Here is a 24,818-nt window from a genome sequence, read left to right as displayed (position 1 = left end):
TCAGTAAAAGCTCCAGATTTATTGATTTACAGTGTTTGTCCTTAGAAAATTTAGAAAAGTAGTAACTTTGTTCTAAAGGGCAAAATAGCATTCTGATCTCTCTAAAAGTCACCTTTACAACATGGAGTTTCTTGGACTGAAAAGGAGGGAAATCAGATATGGTTGCTCTAAGAACAGTATGTTTCAACATAGGGTTCTTAACTGTCTAACTATTTACCAGATATGAAGGGATAAAAATTGTCCTTATTTTCTTTTCCAGCAAGTAGATCTGTAATTCACACATGCACACCCCCCAAGTACTGACCCAGTTCCCACTATTCCTTGTTTGAAGAGTGTAGGAATAAGGACTATAAGATGTCCAAGGTGGGCTGGCGCAGTAACCAGTTGTGAAGGAAGTCAGAGAGCAAAAACCATGGGGGCCTCTGCTTATCAGCTCAGAAATCTTTGGCCATTACTATCAAATCTGCTCAGTCTGGCTTTCCTTGCAAACTGTCTTGAATGAAAAAGTTGCACCAATGTGCAACAGAGTTTGGGGCATTTAGAAGAGGAGGAGAGCTAGCAGAACTCCATAGTTTTTCCTTTTTTTCTTCCCTACACATTTTAAAATTGACATACCATGGACAAGGGGATGTATTTTCACTTGTGTTCCTGATCTGGGGATCCAAAATACACACCAGTCCACTTACACGTCCTCTTAACGGGGTGTATGTATGCTTACTGGCTGGATAACTACCAAATATGATTTCAATGTACGAAAGCCAGGTTTGGTGAACTGGGCTGGTTCAGGGTTTGCTTTTAGCTCAGCGAAAACGGTGTTAGTCACTTTGAGTTCATCTCAGGCTGATCCATAACCTCCAGTGTGCTGAGTGCTGTTGTACAAGGCCCCATGCACCAGCTGGCAATGTGCGGGGAATCCAGATTCCAGGCTGTGCCTTTGTCACCTGGTAAGCACAATACCCAGTATTATGTCACGAGGTAGGGAGGTGAACGCAGTGATCAATACAAGTGTGGGATGTATCTGTCTGTATAATAAGAGTGCAGACAAGTTACAGGGCTTTTCTTTCAGGCTGTATCAAGAAACTTGTAATTTCGCTTGTAATTTTGTTCAAAGGAATTCTTGTACATGCACCTGTGGAAAACTGGAAAGGATCATTGTTTTAAAGGTTGCCCTTTGCATATAAATCACAGCTCTGTGTGCTTTCCCATTTTAATTGGGTGACCTTTTGAATCCTATGGACAGGAGCTTAAATTCTGAACCTGCTGGTTGGTTTAAGATCTGAAATCAATCCATGATCTAGCAGTTACTCTGCTTTAAATCAGAGAGCCCAGAATGGAAATGGAGAAGAAGAGTTCCACTTGGAAGGTTCCTTCTCACAACTCATAGAAAACTTCATTGCAGACCAAATAGATGTGTGTAAAATCCAGATTCATTTGTCAGTTTAATCCCTGAAAAGACCTATCAAGGATTCAGTGAGTATGAGAGAAACAGGAGGAGCAAGAAATGTGTAATGTTTCCAGCAGGACATTTCTGTGCAATTATCAATTTTCGCTTCCATTATTTGTCACTAATTACTGCACTGAGCTGTTAAATATTTAGTAGTAGTTTGTTTAATTGAGTTTGACCTATAAAGAAATCTGTACATAGCATAGCTCCAGTTTCAGGAGCCAGTTCCTCACTCCCAGCTAGGCAAATTTGTATTCACGTAAGATGAACACATATTGTTAGAAAAGGGGGTTTGTTTTTCTTGTTTGGGTTTGTTACCTTTCTCCCCCACAGATTTATTTGTCTTTAAGGTATCTAAAATTAGAGCATGAAGTAGGAGTGCTGCTTGTGGATGTAAAATGGGAGGGAGGTCAAACTTAACCTTGTTTACAGATGTTGTAGTTTAGAAAGCACCAGCATGATAAATTAAACATAACAAGGAAAAAAAATTAAAGCAGAGCAACAACTAGCGTATGAACACGTGTCTGTAAAACACTGACTTCATCCCTGAATATCTTATTAAGCAGTATTGCCTATCAAAGTTTGTTGTCCCCTGTTACTCTGTTGTACAATAGCTGCAGATAAATCTGGATTTGTTCAGCTTTAGGTTCTGCCTACTCTTTGCCTGGCTGTGTCTGACAGGGTGAAGAGACTTCTGGCTGTGGCCTCTGCCAGAGGGTGTGCAAGAATCAATCGGTACATGAGCAATATTCACTTTGTTTTAAACCCAACAGGCCTAGCTCTATTCTTACTTGTTCCTATCTTGAAACTCCCTTGATTTCAGAGGAGTTTCTCTTAATTTATACCAGGGTAATCATAACCATATTCTAAAGTAATAAGATTTTTGATATATTTCTCAGAAGTGTCTCCTTTTGCCTTTTTTGTTTAAGCTTTTATTCCCACTTAATGAACAATTTTCTTATTGGGGAAGGATGCTTGTGTATTAATTTGCAGTATCACAAAAGCCTTGTTTTTCTACAAACAAGACTTAGGCCTGGATCCTGATTAGCAGTACAGCCCCTTTGCGGCATAAAACCCAGGAAGGTTTCCCAGTTTCAATATATAGCTGTGAACATGTCCTAACGATTGCCCTCTCTCGCCATCGCCATCATCTTATCATTTATGGGGGTAGTACATGCACCTTGCCTGTGCAGCCAGGCACACCTTGCCTGAAATGGAAGAGGTTGTTCTAAGTTCCATTGCCTTTCAATAAACACCAAACAGGGTAAGGGAGGCTTATGGCAGGCTATTGCCTGGCACCGTAGGTTATAACAGCCTTGGAGCTACTCTGATTTATGTCAGAGGCTTAACCAGGAGCCCCCTGGCAACGCGTGTAATGAGGAGGGTGCAAGGATGGTGAACAGACACCTGTGTCTGTTCTCTTCTGGCGACAGTGATGAAGATCTTATTTGCTGTACCTAGGAGCATATGTCATTCTTTTCCATACAACAAATCTGTGATATATGTACTCACATATAATAATGAATCCAAAAGGAATCATTGACATTTTACTAGTGACTTACTGGAAGTCTCTGAAGAAAAATAGGTACCAGGGGGTTTGTTTTTGTTTGGTTTTGGTTTTAATTTTCAGTTTGCATCCCTGAGAACATGGTATCCAATTGGAGATTTTTTTACGGGCAGGTTTTCTCTGGCCCAGCTGGAAATGCTTGAGTAGAACCAGAACACTGAGAGTTTTACATAAATACAATAAAGATTAGCAGTCATGCCATTTCAGAGACATTAATATAGTATCAAATCACATAGCTTAGGTGAACTAATTTATATGAATAACTGCAACTCAGTGTAGACTTTCCTAAATTATCATTGTCAACAGTGGTCAGTCATGACCTAAGATGACCTTTTAATTGGCCATCATGTCTGAGAATAGACCTGATTCTCAAAGGCTGGTAAACATCAACTCACTACACATAAGTGGTATTTATGGGAACATAGATTCTCTTGGGATTTGGCCCCTTCTTTGTTGTGGAAATAGCTCTGTTTTAGTTCAGACCAAATCCTTATTTCCTTGGGAATCTCAAGTTTCAGAGACTGTATTTTGTTAGGTCTATGCTGGTGATCAAACTTGGCCTGGATGAAACTCCATGCCTACTTTAGTGCATTTAAAAATTTATTGGTACTTCTTCTGCTCTAACAGCTGCACTGCAGTACTGGAGATGCTGGTGGCAGGGACACCTTGCCTCAAATTTTTTCTGTTCTATCCAGAACTCCAAAGGCTCCATTTGGCTTCCTACTTTTCACCTGTGAAAACCTGTTAGACATCATCTCCTTTCGAGCTCCCTCATTCACTCAGGATAAGTGTGACCACTGAAATCTGAAGATATATTCATTTTTGTGTCAGAAACATTGTGATTCTTGGGATGAAACACATCAGAAACATTTGTTAGTTTCAAGATTTCAGATAGAACAATTTAAGTTAATTTCCTGTAGTTCGTGTTTTATGAAAGGAAGGGAGGGGCCTGGGAGGGAAAATAATCTATGGTCACATCATCTGTTGATGACCAAGTGAATTTGCTCTTTTTGTGTTTCACCTATGCGAAAAATATAGAAATGCTTACAATCTGAGCATTCATAAACACTCTGTCAGTACAATTAAGGATTATAGCACAGAATGGACCTAGATATGCCCCTAGCCTTCAGTTAATTTCATTTGGTGGACATGGACTATGGAAGTGGTTACCCTTACTGTGGGAATGCAAATCCCACCTATACTACATTTTTACCTGTATAGCAAGTGAGCCTGAGAAGCCCGTGTAACAGAATCTTCTTAATTGCTTGCAGCAGCAGTGAAGCCAGGGCCTTAATGTTTTGGGGCATTGAAAGTAAGTTTACTGCTTTCAGATGCTTTAAAATGGCCCAGATATTCTACTGAAACCAGCTCCTGACTATGCAGATTTGGTTTCATGTGTGATTTGGGGCTGGCTGAGCCTCTTTTTCTCCTGGGATGAACATCAGGAAAAAAAAATCCTAACCCTGAGGTCTGTGAAGCTGTGAAATAGTCTCCCAAGAGGAGCATTGGAAGCTCTAATTAAAATTGGACTGGGCAAAACACTTGAAATTACACTATAGGCGATAATCCAACACTAGCAAGATGGGTGGAGAAAACGCCCTAATGGGTCTTTTCTGTCTTAAATTCTATGAATTCTTGTTCTTCTCTTTTATTATGCTATTTCACCTTTTTCTTTAATGGTGACACAGTGTCATCTAGAAAGTATTATAAGTATTATAAGTGAGCTGAGTAAGATGATGTTAAATGTCAAAAGAAAATGCAACAGTTTCTCTGCAGGTTCACAGTGATTATGTGGAGACAAGAAAAAGAGAAACTGACTGTAAGCAAGGGACATCAGTGCAGTTTCTGATCTGTAAGACAGTGGCAAATGCCTGTAATATACATGTTTATCATTTTGACATTACATTTCATATTCTTTGCTTATGAAGAATAACCACATTCCACCAAAGCTAACACAGGTGTGGAAAATTCATTTACAGTAACTGTGTACATCACTCAGATTGCTGGAGACATCTTCTATCCAAATGTTTCAAATATCCCCAAAGACCTGGACTAAATAATATCTTTTTACATCTTAATTTATAGTATGTATTTAATCTTAGTATCTCACAAATCTAAATATCTCATCAATTTAGTCTTGGGTATAATCATATTACAGTCTACCAGGAAAGAACCCTGTTACAATATAATGGAGCTTTGACAAGAAACTCGGTGCTGCAGTACTGAAGCAGTACAAATTTGAAGAAAGGGTATAAAAATCAACCTTTTCTGAGATTTTTCTTAAAGTTATAGCTATGTCTGAATAAGTTTCATTTATTTGTTTTTGGTGTTAGCAGTTAATACTTCTCTTCCCTCCTCCCCCCGCCTTTCCACATGATAGAGTATTTCAGCAGTGTCTGATGCAGAGCTTTCTGCGTGAGAGGTCTTATATCATGACAACCAGTTAAGGAACAAAGCATCAGACCGAAGTTCTGGGAACCATGTTGACACCATGAAACTGCATTTTTGATTCGTCATTACCACTGCACTTAAAGTTATGCTAGGCTTGCCTTTTCCACGAGCCTGTCTTTCTTTCCCCTTTGGTTCTGGAAAATCCAACATCCTCTTGTTAGCTGCAGACAGTTTGAAAAGTACGGTACAGGGTAAGAAGTTGGAATAAAAAGAAGGGACGAGAAGCAGAAAATCTTGATTAGAAAGTATAATTTAATAGAACAAGTATTGAACCAAATGTATTGATTAATGTGGAAGATATAGTACTTATATTGATTCAAACCAGAGATTTAGTACTAAAAGCTGTAAGCCAAAAAGCTGTTGCAGATTGCTACAAAAGTCAGTTTAATGCTGTCCTTGAGAATGCCTTCACAAAGAAATTCTTCTAATGTTTGAGGAGTAGGTAGAATGCGGTATATGTCAGTTTGATCCCGGAGGGTTTTATTTTGTACTCTAATAGCTGTTACGAGCCTACATTATATCCAAGGAGTAATTTTCCTTAGGGGTGCCCAGCTCGCTTTGTGTCAATATTCTAGCATTTTAAGTCACGTACAGTATATGCTTCTGGGAACAGTGCAGGAGCCAGCCAGACTCATAATGGTCTGCATTCATTAATAAAGGCAGAAGCTTCTGTCCCTCCATTGCCCACTACAGGGATGCCTCCCTGGTCTTCAGGGACCCGTACAGACACATTTAAAGAAAGCTTTATTTTGAGTGGGCAGGAGATGAAATGCAGGACTTGCAGGCATTTCCTAAGTCAGCTATATGCCCGAGCACAGGGGTGACCTTAATGGGTCAGAGAAGAATGCAGGTCAAAAGACTTATTATCCAGCCTGTTGGAAACCAATTGCTTTTGTTAAAAAAAAATTGTAGCGCTTAAAGGTTGATAGTAATGTAGAGTTCTGTTTTACAACCTGGAACTCTATTGCAGTGCAGTGGGGTGCATTTTTTTTTTTTTTTTAATGCAAAAAAATACAAGATGATCCATAAAATTCAGAGGTAAAGGATTCCAGATAAGTGATAACATGTAGGGTATCATAATTACTTAATCAGTGATGATTGATTGCTCATGTTTGTGTTCTTGAACTAAGGAAAAAATAACATGCTGCTGTGGTACTGTTACCATCTGTTGAAATAATGCATCTACATTTCATCTTTATATTTCTTCACGTGTTTGCTCTTTGCACTGTTTGTCAGGTACAACCATGTCTTGTTTCAGCTAGTCATAAAAAACAGAAGTCCCATTTAAATTGGATGCAACCGCAGTTCACATTAAAGATTCTCATGGGCTAGTGAGTCTGCTGTGGCTATCTGTGGATGTTTTTTCTTCATTAGGTTTGATGCTGTGGGCAGGAACTCTTTGCTAGCTAATACCTCTCATGTTCTATCTGAAACACAAAGACATACACCAAACAACAGAAAGTATTACCTCTTTTGTCTCATGCATTTCTGCAAAGAAACCTTTTTATATTTTTTTGCCAAGGAGATTCTTCCACATGGTATTATTGTGAAATCTTTGTATGTTTTTAACTCCTTAACACTAACAACGGGGATATCTCAAAGTATTTTCATCCAGAAGAGTGGTGGCATATAATTTTATAGCAGTTCACATAACAGTTGGGATTCTGGATTCTGCTAACAAAAATAATTATCTCTAGGAACAGGGAGAATGCATTTTAAGAGTTTAATTTGCTTGTGAAATATATTGAATTCAGGTTTTCCCAGGCAATATGCTTGGTTTCAAGATAATACTGAGAGAAATTGGGGATGTAGGAGTTTTCCTGGCTCGGTTTGTGTCTGATGCGGTAACAAATGCAGTGACACACACACCTCCTGCTTCACTGTTCCTCCATTTTGTGCATGCAAAGGTTGCATTTGTGTTTGCAAACTAGTTTCGCCGTATGAAATCTCAGCTCTTCAAAATGTTAACATAGCTATTGCTGAAGTCCAGGAAAGATTGTATTAAGAAAAATTATTTTTCCCTTTCCATGGCTAAGTAGGAAATTGAAATTTTTGCTTCGTAGGGAGACTGCCTCATAATTAAACAGATGTGTTTATGTGCAATCAAATTTGGGGGAGGCTAAGAAGGGAAGCATGTGATATCTCCTGTACTTAGTTAAATGACTTCTCTTTGGCGAGTGGATGTACTAATCGGTCTGAACTCAGGCAAAGTAGTTTGAAGTTTCCGGAGGAGGTGTTTCAAGCTCTTGTAGTGTGTCTTTAGTGAAGGGCAGCACACTCTCCGAGCCGCACAGGGGATCTTGACTGTAATATTGTGCTCTCCCTGGGTGTACTGCACTCCCGTGTCCCTGCCGTGTCCCTGCCGGCGGGAGCTCCAAATTCTGCTTTCCCCGCCTGCCTGAGCTCCCACTGCCGGGGAGGCGGGGAGCTCGCTGCACACAAGGCAAAGAGACTATCAGAGTCGAGATCTGCTGTGTGGATAATGGAGGAGAATTTTTGCCCTAAATTTTTAAACACAACACCCCTCATAAAAACAACAACAGTTCATAACTGGGATTAATGTTTGCAATTTTCAGTCACTTAGACATGGGGTCTCCAATAGATGGCTTTTGGTGGAGTAGAATATGGCTCTCTGTGGGATTACAGAATTTTCCTCCTTTTCTTATCTCTCTCCTCCCATCCTTCGCCGGCTTGTCTTGTCAATGTTATGCTTCTGAAGTGCTTCCACTTTGTATTTTTTTGCCACTTATCCAAATAGCTATTTCTCCCTAGTCCCTCACGTTTGGAGAGCCTTAATTACTTTGGAAACCATATTTTGTTTTGACTGTTTGCAGTAAGTATAGTTGCCTTTTTAAGGCCTAAACTGCTCAAAGCATTTCCTCATGTTCGTATCCTGCCCTGTCTCACTTTTTTCTGCAACACTTGTTTTTTTCTGTTACCTCTTCATTATCTCTAAAGAATATCATTTTGCACCAGGGCACAGGAGTCAGGGACACTGAGAGCAGGGGCAAGTCAGTCCTTATGCCGTGTTCTATTTTGTCTCCTTCATATTTGGGCCTTTTTATTTTTTAATCAAAAATGTCATTGCAGCCAGAGTTACAGCTACACTTCTAAAACACCTTTTGACTGCTTCATATGCAACTGTTCATCCAACCTCAGACTGATTATGCGTTTTTCACTTAGTGAAAAGAAATAAAAAACGGGCATGACTGACATGCTGGCTCTCAGTAGATTAGAAACAAAAGACACCCCCCCCCCCAAATATGTCTCCACAATGTAACAACTGGTATATGACTTCACCTATTCAGAAGCAGAGAAAAAAATCAGAATTCAGGCTGCCGCCCTGTATTTAACTTGTCCTGTTGTTTCTAGGTACTGCAGCATCTCCAATAAGCCTGTGGTGTTATGCTGTAAGTGCTGCAATAAATGGACACAACAGGATGACAAAAGGGCTGAGTGTCAGGCTTAACTCTTAATTTCCTTGCTTTTGTGGTTTAAAGTCAGAGCCCATTACCTGTGACCAGCCAACATTATCGTCTGCAGCTATTGTTACTGCTTTACAGCATTTTGAAATGATTTTATGGGAAGGATAAGAAGCTAGATGAAATCAAGTGGAGAGTGTATTTTTTTAACACTCTCTGGCCTTGGACAGTCTGGAATTCCTGCCATCAGCATTAAATCATTTTGTATTCACATCTGGAAATTGCATCTTTGAGTGTCACTGGGTCATTTTCCTTTAATCTTGAGAATGGCACTACATTAAAAATTCCTCAGTCTTACTGTAAGATCCGTTCCTTGCCAAATGTCCCATGAACTATTGTTTGTGTGCGTGCACAGCTTCGGGAGAGAGAAGGAGGAAGGGAGGGAGAACTATCAGGCTGGTCTGCAGTTACGCTGTATTTCACATTTGTTTCACCAAGGCTGTTTTCATGTGCCTTTTCATGGGTGGCTCTGGAGGGTATGGTTCAGTAGATGTTCACTTCATTGAAAATTATGACTGTCTTTTGGGAACAGGTTCATCCTGCAGAGTGTTAGTCCAAAGGAGTTTTAAGACAGATTAACTTAATAAAGCATAATGAAGGGACTGGACGTGCTGGGGGCAAATTACGGGACGTGACAGCCTTGCCCTCTGGGTCACTGGTCCAAATCTGGCCCAGATTACTAAGAAGAAAATTCATCGCTAATCAGTGGCTGCCCTGTTGTCTGAGAAGTGGCATTCACAGACCTTTTCCAGTTATCTGTGGATCCAGTATACATTGTAAAAGATTTAACACATTAGATTGGATCCTTGCTCTTAGCTTGATGCTTGTGAAGGATCTGAGCCAGTGCAGGCATTGAAATAGCATCTCTCATCCCTGAAAGTGGTCAACTCGATTAGAGCAGCAGTAGGAGAGAGGGTGAAACCTGTGTTTGCTGCTGTATTTGGTGATTACTCATATGGGAAAGGAGAATTTCAAATTCCAAAGTCCATGCTGTGTCACCTCACGTAAGGCACTGTGTTCACTTGAGGAAAAATACCTGTGGTTTTTGGTGACTGAAGGGCGGGCTGTGGCAGCCCCTCTTGTTTTCTCATCACTCTTTGAGCTCTCTGCTAGGCACAGAATGACTCTTACCATACTGTTTGGGGGAAATAGGTTTTAATGCAATAAACCATTTGAAGTGGTGCCACAGTCTAGGAAGCACAGTCCAATTACCATAGGTCTTTTATGACAAATAAATGCACTTCTCATTTGCATAATGCATAAACCATGAGCCGTATGTAAGTGGACACCAGAACCGCTGAGCTGGTATACAGTTTCATTGGGGCAGGTCAGCCCACACCTACCTAGAGAAGAGTGCATTGCCCTTCTTGTGGCACATGGAAAGAATACTGTTGTGAAACAGCTGGGGAAAACTCCTCTCTTTGATAATGATGCTGCTTCTGGCTGCTTTAAAACAAGGAGGAGTTGAACGTACTCTCTTTCCAGTCCATCATTTTCTGAGATATGTTGGGAGAATTGGTTTGGAATCCTTCTTTCACATAGAAATGCCTGTCCTGTGACTAAGCTGTTTCTTTTATTTTTGTTACAGAATCATACGATGACCCAGCACAGCAGTTAGTGCAAGGCCCGTCTCTTCCAGAGAATTCTTTGTGGCACAAAAAGGGAACACATTTTACTCTTTGCACGAAACTTTCATTGTTAATGTATATTATTCAGAAACATTGTATTGTACCATAAAACTTGTATTATCGAAACTGTTGGATGTTCATGTGTTTGAACTTTTGAGCACCGGATAGACTTCCTGTATATAAAGTGTTGCACATGTATTATGTTGTCTGATACTAAAATGGTCTTATAAAGACAAGTGGACTTGGGCCCTATTCAGGAAAGATACAAATAATAATAGTACTGTGTGAGGGGAAAAAAATAGCTTAAGAAAAAGTGTCATTTTCAAGGAGGAGGGAGAAGGTAATAGCTATGTTCCATTACAGCTGTTTGGCCTTCCTTTCATTTAAACTTCAGTCTAGAAATCTCTCTTTTGGTATACAAACGGATGAATCTAAGACTATTTTTTATTGCTGAAGATTCTTGCAAAAAATATGAAGAGACTCTTTCTCACAGAGCAGGAACCCACAGTTGAATAAGGCCCGTATATATATTTGTAAGCCTTGCGATATGACAGATAGCATTACCATATATGCAATAGTTGTTATGTAGATTGTCAAAGAAATTTTTTTTTCTGGATACCATTTGAAGCTTTGAGTGTTCAAGACTTTCCTTAATGATTTCACATGGCCAAATTCTTGAATCAGTTGGACTAACATGTATGTTACTGTTATTAATGTTTACTCTGCGGTCTGAACCTGGAGATTACTGGAATTGTTTTCCAAAAGGAAATAAATTCAGTTTACCATTATGTGTGAGTGTGCTTGTGTCATGTCTTTTTCCTTGGAAAATAGCATTATTATTGTTACTGCTCATGTAGTACTTAAAGAACCACCAAGATCTGGAATCCCATTGCATCAGGACCTATACACTGCTCAGTAGGAGTAGGTCACTTTTCTCGAAGCTAGGCATTTAAATAAATGTTATTGTAGAAACAGATCTGCTGGCCCACTGCAAAGCAATGTGTGCTTGAGGGTAATATTCACTGTTTTCTGGTTTTGTTTGTTTTATTTGGCAGTCTCAACATTTTCATACCTGTACACTTGACATGTTGGTTGCCAGAGGAATCACCGCATATCTTCTGTGTATAATTAGCAGTGTATTTCAATGCAATATTATTTAGTGAGTTGGGGCTAGTACTGACAACCGGGAGACACTGCAGCTCTGCCCGTAGCACTGTTAACCTCACATCGCCTCACCCTCTCTTCTGACATGGGTAGCAGTATTGGAGGTGGTGCACACCACAGGATGATGCTCACTAGCACTGGGGCCCTGAGGGAGCTGTCACAAGACCTCACAGGTTTTGCTGAGGTCTGAGTTGGCTCCTGACTGCCTGCAATTTCAAGAAGAAGAAAGAAAGGGATAAAAATTTTCCTTCCCTACCAGTATCCTCCACTACTCCAGCTCACCTACAAAAGAGGACCAAAAAAACATTCTCCAGCTACTTTAGTATCTTATCCTGTTGCTGGAATTGCTGGTTTTATCCCATGGAAACCAGTGTCTCTGAAATACTGCCATTAAAGATCTGCACATCACAACAGTCCAAATGGCTGGAGCTGCTTGCCTAGTGCTGTCAGGGTAGATATAAAGTGTGATTTCCAGTTTGCTGAATGTCACATTTTGACTCTCCACAGATGGAGGATGGAGAGGAAAGAAGTAAAGTCAGGAAGTGTCTGGTTATCAGATATTCCAAGAAAAAATGTGTCATGTTTAAAACTCCAGCTTTGAGAATATTGTGCATATTCTGCCAAATGCAAAAGAGAAATTCCTGGGTTTTGTATGAAGATCTCATTTGTGCTGACAAAAGGATAAATACAGGCACGAGTACACAAGGCTTGTAAAATGCCAGTTCTATTTATAAGTTGGAAACTGTTCCCATTCTTATTCTCATTAATATATTACTCATCTCAGCCAAATTGAATGTGATGATATGTTCTTTATTTTTGACAGATACCTTAAAGGATATAAGACATTTCAGCCTTCATGTGTGAAAGTGTGACATATTGGTTAAGACTGAAAATAACATGTTTCTAGTAGAGTTCAAGTATATAAGAAATATTACACCCTACTGTTTTTGTAAATGCCAGAGTGCCACTGAGTTGAGACAGATGGTAGCTGGGAAAGATGCAATCTTAAAATCAAAAGCTAAAATATGTCAAAAATATGTTAGCAAGCAAAACGTAGCATATTACTAGTGTCTCATGTCATGACAGCTTGCAAAACATGCAAAGATGTTGAATTTCTAGATATGTAAATAAAGGAATAGTAAACAGAGCAACAGTGAATGTGATGAAGACTTTATGCATCAATTATCCCTTCGGTGTGGGGGAATAGAGGGGTCTTATGGCCACAGGCAGCCCCAGGTGGCTTCTGAGAGCTGGCTGCTAGTATCAAGTGCTGGAATCCTCTTACCTTTTCTAAAAGTAACAGGTTTCTCAGCGATACCTAAATAGCTGTTTAAATAGATTATGGAAGACATCTGAACTTCCCAATGAGAACTGAGTATTCCTTGGGGAATTAACCACAGCATTTAGAAAAATCAACAGGAGAGGCAGATCAACTTGCCTCTTGGAAGAAAAGACACGGCTGTGTGTGTGTGTGTGTGTGCATTTCAGCTATGGCATGCCTTTCTCTGTCCTCGGTCAGCAAAAGCTAAGAGAAGCCCCTCCTCATACCCTTAACCTGATGTGAAAGGATAAATCTATTCAAAAGGTTGTATGGATAGATTGATGGACAAGGTATCCTTTTGTGGCTTTATTCCCAAGATTTCAAGTGGACACAAGTTTTACTGTAAGTGATAGTTTAATAAAATGATTAGTCCTTCTGCTTGTTTGCCAGACCTGTGTTTAGGAAATGTCAGAGACCTAAAGCAGGTATAAACACAGAATTTGTACTGCAGAAGTGAAGTGATCTACCCAGATAATATCTGAGCACTGGATTTATGAGGAAATGCACTGATTCTTTATCTGAATAAAAGATGATCAGGGAATAAAAGTGTATTAGGCCTTTAAGACATTTAGCTACCCAAAATAGGAGTTTTAACCATCATACACATTTTCATAGCCAGTTGCCTAAGTTAGACGTTCCAATCCGGTTAGGTGGTTCAGTTTACAGGGAGATTATTGGAATTTCTTTGGTTGACTCCAAGTCCAGTGCTCTCACTGCTTTCCCTGATTTAGGAGTCACTCTACAAACCCCAAAAAGAATAATTCAAAGGCTCTGCCTAGGACATATTAATAGTTATCACTTCCTTCTCGATAGCACGTGGAAAGCTGAAGTCCTCTTCATGTCTCAGTGACTGAGCTTTTATTAGTAATTCTGGCATGACCACTCACTTTGTTTCATTACCACTGTCCTCAACAACAGAAAAAGAGAGACGTCCCTTCCTTACCAACATATGGCACCTTCTATTTATAACAAGATTAACAATTCATTCACACCTTGATTGAATCCCGCTTTATTGAGATGTCACAACAGATTCTCACAGCCTGCAAAGGGAAAGACTTACAAATGTTAATATTGTGACAACCAGGACATAAAAGTAAATGAATTCTAATTGGTGACAATTAAAAATAGCTCAGTGTGAAAACAGAATATTGTGCTGCTGTTGCAGCCCTGTCTAGGATGAGGCAGTGTGAAGGACTGCATAGAATAAGACCATCCATGAATTCAGAAATGTTACCTTGATTCTTGTCTGATGTGTTCAGTCATATACTGATGCTCAATTAGTGTTCACACACCCTTTACATCTTAGTGGGCAATGTGCCATTCTCTTTAAAGTATTTGCTTCACTGCTCCATAGCAGCACAAAAATAAACAAGTTTAGGCCTATTTTACCAATTCCATTTAATACATCCATTTTCCCTGCCCATGTTGCTCCCTTTATTTGTATGCCGAAGATTTCTTTAATTATTATTATTGTTGTTTCTGTTGTTATTAGTAGTAGTGAACTGTGAATGCCATAGCAATGCACTCCCCCAGGAGCTGGGCGGTCCCCGGCCACCAGCTCTGGTGTGCAGATTCTTCTGTGTGTGGCACACAAAAGCCTGACAAGGTCTCACTCATGTTTCAAAGCTCGCTCTCTTTTCAGAGCTATTTGTTATTGTCTCCACCATCACAAGTTTAAAAAAGGAAAGTTAATTAAATATGGAACAAGACTGAGCAACATCTTTTAAACCATCATGTCATTAGAATTGGATCCCTCTGAGAGCTGCTTAAAAGGGTTTTGAGAACAATGACTGTTCAATCAGATATTTATGGGCATAGTTATGTAAACACACTCTTTATTGTCTATGTATATTTAATATAATTATCAGTTTTGTACTCGGACTCTCAGGAGACCCAACAAATCACAGTGTTGCTTTGAAAATGTCAGCAGAAAAGACAATTATGTTGCGAGCAAATATTCATAAATCATATTAAAAAGTCCTGTGAAAATGTACCCTGTGTTGCAGAACTGCTTTTGCACTAGCAGAATCATCACTGCCTTTCTTTGATTTAAACTCTTCTTGTTAGTAGCAAGAAAGTTGCTTGAAACAAACCTTTAATACTAAAGAGCCTTCTGTTCCTGACTATGGAACAATGTAAGTAGTAGAAAAATTCAGAGGGCTTATTCATTTTGTTATTAATACGCTGGGATCTTTTTAGAGATTTTTAAATAAGGTTTATAGAAATCAAAGGTAAAAACCGTTTGCACAAGAGTGCCTAGGTAACTTACTTTACTTTTCTTCGTTTCTGAGATGATTCCTGACAACTTGCCATGTTTTGCTTATTATGTATCAGAAAAAAAGAGTAGAGAACTGGGACAGTGTTCAGTAAATTAAATGTGCCACACTTATGCTAAACCAGTACGTGTGCTGGAGTTTGATAAACACCTAGTAAGTGCCTGCAAATCATCTCTACTGTAAGATATACAATCAGCATATCAACATCTTAATTAGCAGCTAATGACATTTGAATGGGAAGGTTAACGTTAAGCACACAAATGCAGTTTAGTAAAGGATAAAATGAAATACATTGAGATATTTCAATCTTTATTTATTTTTAAGTATAAACCAGCTGGCTTTTGTAGTAAGCAATCATCTGTACAAGTAATATCCCAATCCTTAGTTATGTTTTGGAATAAAATCTCCAAGACTAGAATGTCTTTTCTGGAGCATCTGGTCCTAGACATCAATGGGAACATTCCACGTGTTGGACAAAGAGAAGACAGAATTCTGCTTTCTGCAGGAAAATGCATTTCATCTATGCCATTATTTTTCTTTTGAGCACACAACTAGGTTTTAAGTAAGTGCAAGTTGGTTCAGGCTGGTTTGTGATGCTTCTCTCATTCATTATTTTCTAAGCATATGTTTTCAACAGCAAACTTCTGTGGGATGGTGCAAAGCAAAGTGCATTCATGGCTGTTTCTGCTGTAGATGTCATTCTTGCTTGGGCAGTGATCTTACTGGATGTCCAAAGCAGAACAGACCAGAACCACTGAGCTGTTGGAGAAAAATCTGCTATAGAAATGGTGCTGTTGACTTTGCCAGTGGCATGGGTTCCCACTGAGCATCGTACTGAACCACTACTTTTGCAAGGACCACAGGGAGCAATGCAGAGTGCTTGCCTTAAGATTTAAAATGTAAAGCAGTTCGAAGATGCCCACAATTAAAAAATCTTGTGGCCATACAGGCTGCTGTGTTGGCTGCATCCAACAAGCGAGCTCTGGAATACTAGATGTCTCTAATGTAATGATCTCTTTCTTGTTGGTTTGTTTGTTTAATTTTTGTGTCCCTTCTAGATGCTTGATCTCATGCAACCTTCATCCTTGTTTATGGGACCAATTATTTGCTTGTTTAGAAAAGTGGCTAAAAGCTCAGTACCAAAATTATGCTGCTTTGTTGGCCCAGCCACTTCAGCAAGATCAAGTCATGTAGCCACATGGTATAGCAACACCTCCACAAGGTGAATTATGTCCTTCTGCTCAAATAACAGGCAGAGGGTAAGTGGAAACAAAACTGTCTTTGCAGCCAATGAGACAGAGATCAACAGCATCTGGAAGCCAAAACACATACTAAGATACTTTTAATTCAGGGAAACACCCACCTTTCAGAGTCATTCATACGTTTTTTGCAGAAAACAGCAGTTAGATATTTCCTTTTCTCTTGACTGCCATACTCTCTCTCTTCTCATTATTCACCATGATCTAATTGTTTAATGATTGACGCAGGACTATTTTGATTTTCTTAATTACATTTGTGAACCCACATTTGATTTGGCAGCGAGGTCATAATTTCTGATGAATTTAAGATTCATGTTGATTCATTCATCCTTTGACATATTTTATTTCTAATCACCTTTGTTCTTTTGGCTTAATTCAATATAATTAATTTTCTGGCATAAAATGAAAGATCATGGTTTTGATTAGGTGACAGCTTCTTGATGGGTTATTTGTAAATCTTTCAACCTTATTCACAGCTTTTCCTAATCAATATCTGACTTTTTTTACTTTTGCTTTCCTTCTCATAGTAATATCTGCCCAGAAAGCCATCTACAGAGTCTTTCAGGCATTTTCGACTCACTGTGGAATCTGTCTCCTTCAGAAACTCTTACTTCTCTTAAAACATATGGAGGATCAGATGGGGTTTTAGAGCTCGTCTCAACAGTGCCTTGTTATTATGGTATGTGTTGCTTCGGTATTCACAGGCTGTGGCATCAGGAGAATGACTTACCCACTTTCAGATTTGACAGCTTATGTTTTTAATGTTGTTTGAGGGGGGAAGTCTGAATTGACTTTTGATTTGTCATCAACTAAAGCAAATCAGTCTTTTACCCTATTTACGTCTGACTTTTAAATCCTAAGAGTCTGTCTTCTCTCAATGATAACATGTTTTCAGAATCTTTCAACACTTCCTTAATTGCTAAAATTTGCAAACAAGAGAAACACCCATGCCTAGCGGTCCACCAGTAGTTCCCTTGGTCAGGCTTTTTCAATCTGTCATCTTCTAGTGTTTCCCTCCTCAGATTTTCAAGGGGAATGGGGGAGAAGATTAAAGGGTTATCCAGAGGTTACATTCAACTGTTTGTTCATTAGATTCCTGGGTCACTTGGTTGTTCAAAGGAGTGCCTGAACATATGAATGGTGTTGTTATATTACCCGTATTTATTTAATACACACAGTTTCTCTGGGCTGACTCCTGTCAGGCTGAGAAAGGCAGGAGCCAATTTGAAAACCTTCAAGCCTTTTCTGAGGGAGCAACCGCTAATTATCATCCTTTCCTGAATTTCCTTTTCTTGTTTGCTTGCCTTGAATGTAGGGATGGAGCAGAGCTTTGAAAGCCTGACAAATATCAATCAGTCTGCTCAGCATACAGCACCACGACTCTTTGCTTACTTCACTTGTTAGATGCTGCTAGATGCTTCTGTAGTACTTGATGTTACTAAGCAAAAGCTTTTGTAAAAGATCAAAAATACTTGTTCTAGTATATCTGTGGCAACACATACTTGAATTTTTCTCAGTGTGAGATACCCGATGTCTTGGTATTGGGACTGTATTTCTACTGTTACCTGATTTGGTCTGAGTTGGCCTAAACCTTTATCCAAGAAATGTGTTCTTGCTACGCCCTTTGTAAGCTATGTTATCATTGTTCTCGGTGTAAGCCATGAGTTGGTGGCATGCATTTCTTCTGCAATATAGGTCAAGCCCTGCATGAAAAAAAATCACATGATTTTGCATTATTATTTTTTCTGTGTTCCTAGTCTTGGTGACTCTGCCTCTTTCAAGGACATGCCTACTAGCTGAACAATTCTAATGGAGGCACTTTGTTTTAAGTTAACCACAAGAGGCTCCTTTGAGCTTGGAGAACACCCATGAGATTTACTACAAATGTGACACAGTGACACCTGGGAAGGGCTCTACTAGGACAGACCAAAGATCCCTCTGAGCCAGGCCTGACAGCAGCACTGGGCAGCAGCAGATGACTGGGAAAAACTGTAGGACTAGGGCAATGGTATAGCGACTTTTCTTTGATATAGTCTCCTGGCCTCAAGTGACTGCTGCCTGAGGACTTCCTTAGCCAGAAGTGAGTCTTGCCATTTGACAGCTTTTGGGTGGCTTTTGTCTTTATTTGTCTAATTAGCTTTTTGAGCCTGTATAAATGTCCAACATGCACAAAATGCTAGCACAGGGAGTTTGGTTTCTTAAGTAGACATTGCATGAAGAAATACTTCATTTTCTTTGTTTTGAGCCTGTTTCATTTAATCCCATGACAGAACATAAACGACCTGTTCCTTTCCTGTTCACCTTCACCCTGCGACTCAGGCCCACGCTACAGACCTCTGCCATGGCCTTTTCCTTTCACCCCTGTGGTCTTCCTCACTGCTCCTCAATAAATGAGAGAGGTCACTACTGAGCAACACAGACCATCCTTCCCACCAAAATTCAGTGGCCTACCCGTGTGACACAGGGGAGCACAGCGCAGCAAATCTTGCTTTGGCTCAGAAGGGGGTGGTAGGTCCTCAAGGACACAGCACAATACCGTGCAGAGACACTACATAGGGTCCCCAAAGCAATACAACCAGGTTAGCACTACCTCTTGCAAGGGCTAATTAACTCAGGACTAATTAATACCATCATACCACACCGACACAGCCATCCAGAGCTTGCTCTCTAGCTGCTTGCTTGGGGATCGCCTCACAGTGTGGGATTCAGTATAGATACATCCTCAGGACACTGCCTTGCATGTAGCCCAGCAACTGCAGGGGTGACACTGTAGACTTGATTATCCACTCATTTACAGTACTTTTAGCTCTGAACAACTCTCCTGAAGTTATTGGAGTTACAGTGCAATAAAGGAGAAAAACCAGGTACAAAAAGCATGTGTATGTGTATGCATACATGTGTATACAAATGTATGGATTGCAAAATAACATTATTAAAGTCACAAATTCAATAAATCAGAACATTTCCTTGCAACTGCCTGTGCACAGGATAAAGATCTCTCACTTATGTGCTCACGCACCCAAGTTTCCTGAGGACCACAACCTCAGTGGCTGCGTAAGGAGGACATCAACCATACAATGAGCAGTAGCTTGATATTTTCCTTTACCTTGGGTGCTCAGCTGGCAGCTCTAGGTGCTGTTTGCTGCACATTGTTCAAACCCACCACTGCAGACAGAAGTATTAATTTCCCCCAGACCTGTTTTTCATGCTGCTACCCACGGGATCAGCGCAGTGTATGATTGGCACAAACAAATGACATTGGTTCCCACATGCAGGGAGCTGAGGGCAACAGCCTTAGCCAAGACCACAGGTAGGCATTTTCAACTCTCTTTTGACTTGTGAACCACTAAATCTTTTCCATTGAAGGAACAGACCATGTATAGTGAATTTAAACCTATTGAAAATACTTTTTTCTCTTTCATTTTTGTGTACCACTACAAACCATGCCTTGGCCCAGCCAAACCCAGTCTCCCCTTATCTGCTCCTTGCCCACTGTCTATCGTTGAGTCCTACAGCCTGGGACCAGTTTCCATCTTCCAGAGCCTCCATGTCTTTCCTAAGTATCATTTTCCTTTACCCAGACATTCCCAGGGTCACTTGAAAACAGTGGCCAAATATGCTCTTCTAGCTCTAACCAATATCCCTGTTTCCTGTCCCAAGCATCCCTCCCAGTATAAACACCCTTCTGGCCTTATTTACATGTCCAAAGAACAGGCACAGACTCAAGTAATTTGCCAAACCAGGGCCATGTGTTGCCCCTTTCCAGTAGTTTGGGGTGCTGCAGGTGGACCTTGGGAACAACTGACACCTGAGTGCAGCACAGTGCACCCTCAGGATGCTACTTCCCTGCACTGAGATGTTATACATTTAAACAATTTGAAGTTAATTAAGAGTATTGGCTTGGAACTAAATCAGGAATCTCACACATCTGTGTTCCCTTCCTAGAAAAGAGGCTGTTTAAAGAATGCCTGAAGCTAAACACATTATTTTGTACCTTGCTTAAAAAGTTGGGTTTTTTTCTTCTCTTTTAACCTACATTGCTAGATGCCTATGAACATCTTTTTAAAATGCGGGGTGATTTTTTAACTGATAATGAAAATTATTATTTTGTATGCAATTTAACTTCATCCTAACATCAGACTGCATAATTTAAAGTGAGTTTTCTTCATATACATAACATCATAACATTCCAAGACTCAAAGTCTCTAGCGTATTTAAATGCCTGTTGGTTAGGGTTCGCTTTAGATCCAAATCTCCAGCGTCCCAAGCATGCTACTTGAGCCTCATGATAGCTAAAACTAGTTTCAATGGAATCTTCTCCAGCAGGCAGGTTAGGTTTTGCTTACCCTATTTTAAATCAGATATGCTATGATTTTTATGTCTGCTATGAAAATGGCTTTGATCACACTTCTTCATGCCACTTTCACCTAAGCACTTTCAGGTGTTGCCAGCCCCCAATGATTTGTTCAAAGGTCTTAAAGAAAAGGGAAAAATTGCAACATCAGATTTTCAGACATTCAGTTGTCAGCTCTGATTTGCGATTTACACTTGACATCATATTCGTTATGGACCACTTTATTTTTACTTACAAAACTGACATGTTTTGTTCCAAAACAATAAAAAGTATGGAGGGTTTTTTTTCTTTTCTTAGCTCATAGTGGCACAAGAGATATAGCATAGCACTAATAGTATCTCAGTGAAGGAACAACATGCTAACAGGTTCAACACAAACAAAAGGAGGTACTCACCCAAAATGTGGCTATGCTGTGCAACTCCTTACCACAGGACAGAGTGGAAGCTAAAAGGCTACATGGATCAAAAAAAAATCATTAGGAAAATTCATGGAACAAAATGATCAAGTATTAAATACGAAAGTACCAGCTCCCTGAGGAGGGCCATGAGCTGCAGAACACTGGCAAAAGCCATCGGTCACCAGTATGGGACATGGGGCTACACGAACCCTTCACCTAGCCAAACTATGACTATTTTCATGTCCTTCTGATTCTAGGAAAATGAAAGTACAGTTTCAAGCCTGATCTAGGCAATGGTGAGTCGGAAAAGTAGACTGAATTATCAGATTAAATTTAAAATAAAATAAAATAATCAAGGAAATCTTTGCCTATATGGAAGCAGCACAGCAGCAGCAGCTAGATGAAGATGTAAAGATCTGAACAGCAAAAGCAAACCCTCCAAAGTGCTTTTGACATGGAGGGAGCAAAGAAAAAGCTTCACACACTTGATGGTGACACAAAGACAGTAAGCAAGCAAGAAACTGATAATGGTGAACTGCTTGTGGGTGAGCAGAAGTAAACATGACTGAATTAGTAGAGCTGTAACTTATGTTAAAATTAGACAAAAAAACCAAAGACAGCACAGTACAAATATCAACAGGGAAAGCTTAATTCAGGCTTCCCTATTTCCCCAAGTGGAAAAGACATTGCTGTAGGCCTGCATTTTGTCAGCACCTACGCAACAAAGCTTAAGGAAATAACATTTGCTAGATGCAGGAGGGAGCTGGATGGGCCAGGGGACTGGAGGTGAAGAGGACGTGCAAAATGTCCCTTGTCTGGCCCATCTGTGCCATGTTTTGTGCTGAAATTCCTCTCCCACCACGTCATGCTAAGGGCACCTGTGTCTCTGGCAGTAGTGGAGGCTGGAATGGGGCTACTAAGAGCAAACTCAGTTTCATCTTTTGCTTTTTGCAGGGGAATCTCTTTGATATAGATTCATGCTGGGTCTCACCTATACTTTAGAAACCAATGTTCACAGCATCTCTGAAGAACAGTAATCATTTAGCAGATCTTTGCCGTGCTGCAACTGCTTCAAAATATGGTAAGTAATTACAATTAACTAACACTGTATAAACATCTGTATAAAGAGATCCATATCATTCATCACAGATGGATTGGGATATATTCCATTGCAGGGTATCTTTTCTCAAAGGCTGGACTAGAAATAAGAAAACCACTGTTCTTGTGTTGTAATAAAAACTCCACAGAGACTCCTCATCCTGCCCTGTAATGTGTGGCATTGACAAATATAAATCAGAGAGAAGCCAGAACAAAAAAGGTTTAGATTCTCTGCAATGCTTAGATTTTTGCAAGCAGGGTATCCATAATACCTGGGGAATGTTTAGGGTTGGCTGATGAATGTATAAGGCAGGGCTGTCAGCTAAGGTGTTTCTATGTTTAAAGCACGGTGACATCAGGAAAACAACAGCATGTATGGGTTCATACCACCTGTAGTGCTTTGGATGTGGCAGAGCTTCTCCTTCTTCTGCAAGGCCCAGGTCTGGGATGAGTGAGGGTCACTAGTGCATCAGGTGCATCCTGCAGTGCAGTGAGGTGGCACCTTGCAACTAGAGGCAGTGTAGACCCAAAGGTAGTCCTTCCCTCATGGAAATTTGGAAGGCCCATGTGTGGCAAGGTGACTCCTCTCCAAACCGATCAGGCTGAGACAGAAGTGGAAGTCACCATGTGTGAAGTCCCCAATGAAGAGAGAAAATGCATGGTTCCTTTTTCTGTGCACCATTTAGCAAAACAGCATATGGATCAGGATATTTATATCCAAGAGGCATGATAGGAAACTTGAAAAAAAATTGAGAATGACCTTTTGTGTGTTCATTTGCTTTACTTAAGTTGGTAGTGCTGTTTTTCTCTCCAGCTACTGTTAACTAGTTACTGTCATTAAGTACCTTGAATGCCTTGAAGACATGTGTGTTTTGGTGTTTGCTAAAATTCAGCCACCTATAGAATTTGCTTATGTCTAAAACATTTACACATACTCAATGATTACAGCAAATGTTCACTGCCAGCTATAAACACAATATGATATTCTGTGAACAGGGACAACCAGTAGACTACTTCATGATTATGGATCTAGGCTGAAACGTAATTAATTTTGTGTGAAAAACCTTTTCCAGACTTTTTAAGGCTGCAGTTACAGAAAAGTAAAATAAAGTCAGATGTTGATGGTGACTGGCTGTTGTACTTACGGTGTCCCTATCTCATCAGCCACTAATAGTGAGCTATTCGTAACGGCATGGAGACAGGCTTCCCTTGAGTACATGAAGCCAAGCATCTGTTTCTGCAGCTGCCAGTCAGGCAGTGTCACCTGCGTGCCATTCCTCCAGCTTCAATCGAGGAGCAGCCTGTGAGCACCGCAGCAGAGGCAGGAGCTTCATTCCCGCCGAGGATGGTGGAAGCTGCTTGTGTGACACTTCATCAGCATGATGAAATGGTTCATGGGCTGGCCCCAAACACACATTCAGAAAGAGGGTGAGGAGCTGCCTGTGTTTATCGCTATTTGTCATAGGGAGACTCTTTCACAAAACTAATCATGCAGGAAAGTAATGGCTTACTGAAATCTCCTGCTGTACGTTAAAAATATAGGGCACAAGAGGGAACAGCTTGAGTATTCCTCCCCCAGGTTACAGGTTTAAGACCAAAGCTCTCTGAGATGAAAAGAGGTGAGATCTTGGCCCCTCCTGCACTCCCCAGCACCAGTGGCTGCACAAGAGGTCGGAGAGGTGCTTTGGCCAGCAGGGCGGGGGTTTCAGCATCCCTTGTGCAAGCACGCATCTTGCTTATGTTAGACACTGCTGTGGCTGGGGATCAGCACAGACCCAGTCTTGCAGCAGTACATGTGAGCATGTGGGCATCCAGGCCAGGTGTGGAGGAACACACGTGTGAAGATGCTGTGCCATACCACTGTTACAGGCCATGAGCCGATGGCACGACTTGTGTCCCTGGCACAGAGCTGGCCCCAGTCCTTGAATTTAGCAGCCTGCTGCTACCACCCTCACAGACCTCAGCTGGCATCCAGGTCTCTGTGACTGCTCCCTGAAGGGGAGCCCAAGATTCTGTGCAGCTTAGTTAGTATTGCTAATTGCCCTGGTCACTTTCCAAGGGGAACCAAGGAAACAAGTTGAACCCCAAAACAAACCCTGCTAGATTTCTTTCAAGCAATAGTGCCCGCTCCATGGGACACAGATGTTGAGAGGTAAAGCTCATCTGGTACAAATAGTCATTCCTTAGTGTTGTTGACCTGCCAGGGCTCCAGGAAAGAATGAGATATAGTGGCTCCAAAAAAAAACCTTTAAAAAGTCTCCTGATATCTGTTAAGAAAGTACAACAGAAATGTAGTAATCTGCTCCTCCAAAAATGAAATAGAAACTGAAGAAAGATGTATTTCACTTTTCTCCATTATTTCTCTCTTAAGTCTTCC

At 40.4% G+C, this 24,818-nt stretch overlaps 1 protein-coding gene across 9 annotated transcripts in view; it reads left to right on the top strand.

Moving 5' to 3' along the window:
• The window catches only part of ZNF521 (zinc finger protein 521), a 232,457-nt gene extending 221,103 nt beyond the window's left edge, over positions 1–11,354 (top strand). For all 9 annotated transcript variants that reach the window (XM_075023166.1, XM_075023168.1, XM_075023173.1 and 6 more), the window contains one exon: positions 10,533–11,354. In XM_075023166.1, the coding sequence (XP_074879267.1) occupies positions 10,533–10,562 (30 nt within the window). In that variant the 3' untranslated portion in view covers positions 10,563–11,354. The remainder of the gene's footprint in view (positions 1–10,532) is intronic.
• The last annotated feature ends 13,464 nt before the right edge of the window (positions 11,355–24,818 follow it).

This window comes from Buteo buteo, chromosome 3 (genome assembly GCF_964188355.1).
Source record: "Buteo buteo chromosome 3, bButBut1.hap1.1, whole genome shotgun sequence".
Taxonomy (NCBI): Eukaryota; Metazoa; Chordata; class Aves; order Accipitriformes; family Accipitridae; genus Buteo; species Buteo buteo.
Note: the sequence above shows the minus strand (reverse complement) of the source record. Positions and strands in the feature narration are given on the sequence as shown.